The sequence below is a fragment of the Egretta garzetta genome, unplaced genomic scaffold (genome assembly GCF_000687185.1).
Source record: "Egretta garzetta isolate BGI_Z169 unplaced genomic scaffold, ASM68718v1 scaffold484, whole genome shotgun sequence".
In the NCBI taxonomy this organism is placed as follows: Eukaryota; Metazoa; Chordata; class Aves; order Pelecaniformes; family Ardeidae; genus Egretta; species Egretta garzetta.
In genome coordinates this window covers 1-940 of record NW_009259425.1, presented here as the reverse complement: position 1 = coordinate 940, position 940 = coordinate 1, and the positions used below count along the sequence as shown (strand labels likewise).

Genomic DNA, 940 nt, shown 5'->3' with positions numbered 1-940 from the left:
GCCCCCGGGGGGCCTTGCCTGTCCCCTCGTGTCACCTCCTGTCCCCCTCTGGATTTGTTGTGCACCCCTGTCCCCTCCTGTCCCCCATGTCCCCTCCTGTCCCCTGGGGCCTTGCCTGTCCCCTCGTGTCACCCCCTGTCCCCCTCTGGATTTGTTGTGCACCCCTGTCCCCTCCTGTCCCCCATGTCCCCTCCTGTCCCCAAGTGCCCCTGGAAAATCCTCTGTCCCCTCCCATCGCCCATGTCCCCTTCCTGTCCCCATTCCCACCCTGTCCCCATTCCCTGGAGCTGGCACTGAGCCTGTGGGTGTACGAAGCTGGGGACCTGCCACCTCGGCGGCGTCTCCGTTGTCACCTCCACCTGGACGGCACCCTCTTCGCTCGTACCACTGCCAAGGTGGCCGGGCCTGATGGCGAGCTCTTTTGGGGTGAACTCTTCCAGTTGGCCGCCCTACCACCCGCCCGTGCCCTCACCCTCGCCCTTTGCCGTGATGACCACCCTGGGCAACCGGTGGCCTCCATCACCGTCCCCTTGGCCGAGTTGGCGGCTGCCCGGCAGCCCTTGGAGCGCTGGTACCCGTTGAGCAGTGCTGGGGGAAGCGAACGGGTGCCGTCGGTGAGGGTGCGCGGGCGCTACCGGGAGGTGCGGGTGCTGCCCATCGTACGCTACAAGGAGTTGGCTGAGTTCATCACCTTCCATTACCGGGAGTTGTGTGCCCGTCTGGAGCCCACCATCGCCGTACGGCACAAGGAGGAGCTGGCTGGTGCTCTGGTCCACGTCTTGCAGAGCACCGGGAAGGCCAAGGTGGAGCGGGGTGCTGGCCATGGGGGATGTGGGGAGGGTGGGTGAGGGCAGGATGGGTGCTGTGGGCAAGGTGGTTGGGGTGGGATGGGCATTATGGGTTGGGGGTCCCAGAAGAGCTGGGGTGGGAGAGATGGGGT

The 940-nt window shown here is 66.4% G+C and overlaps 1 protein-coding gene across 1 annotated transcript in view; it reads left to right on the top strand.

Annotated features, from left to right (window-relative positions):
* LOC104124656 (ras GTPase-activating protein nGAP-like) overlaps positions 1–848 on the top strand; it is a gene marked incomplete at its 5' end in the record, with an annotated part of 6,209 nt that extends 5,361 nt beyond the window's left edge. The window contains one exon of the mRNA XM_035892601.1: positions 288–848. Coding sequence (XP_035748494.1) covers positions 288–848 — 561 coding nt within the window. The remainder of the gene's footprint in view (positions 1–287) is intronic.
* Between the last annotated feature and the right edge of the window lie 92 nt (positions 849–940).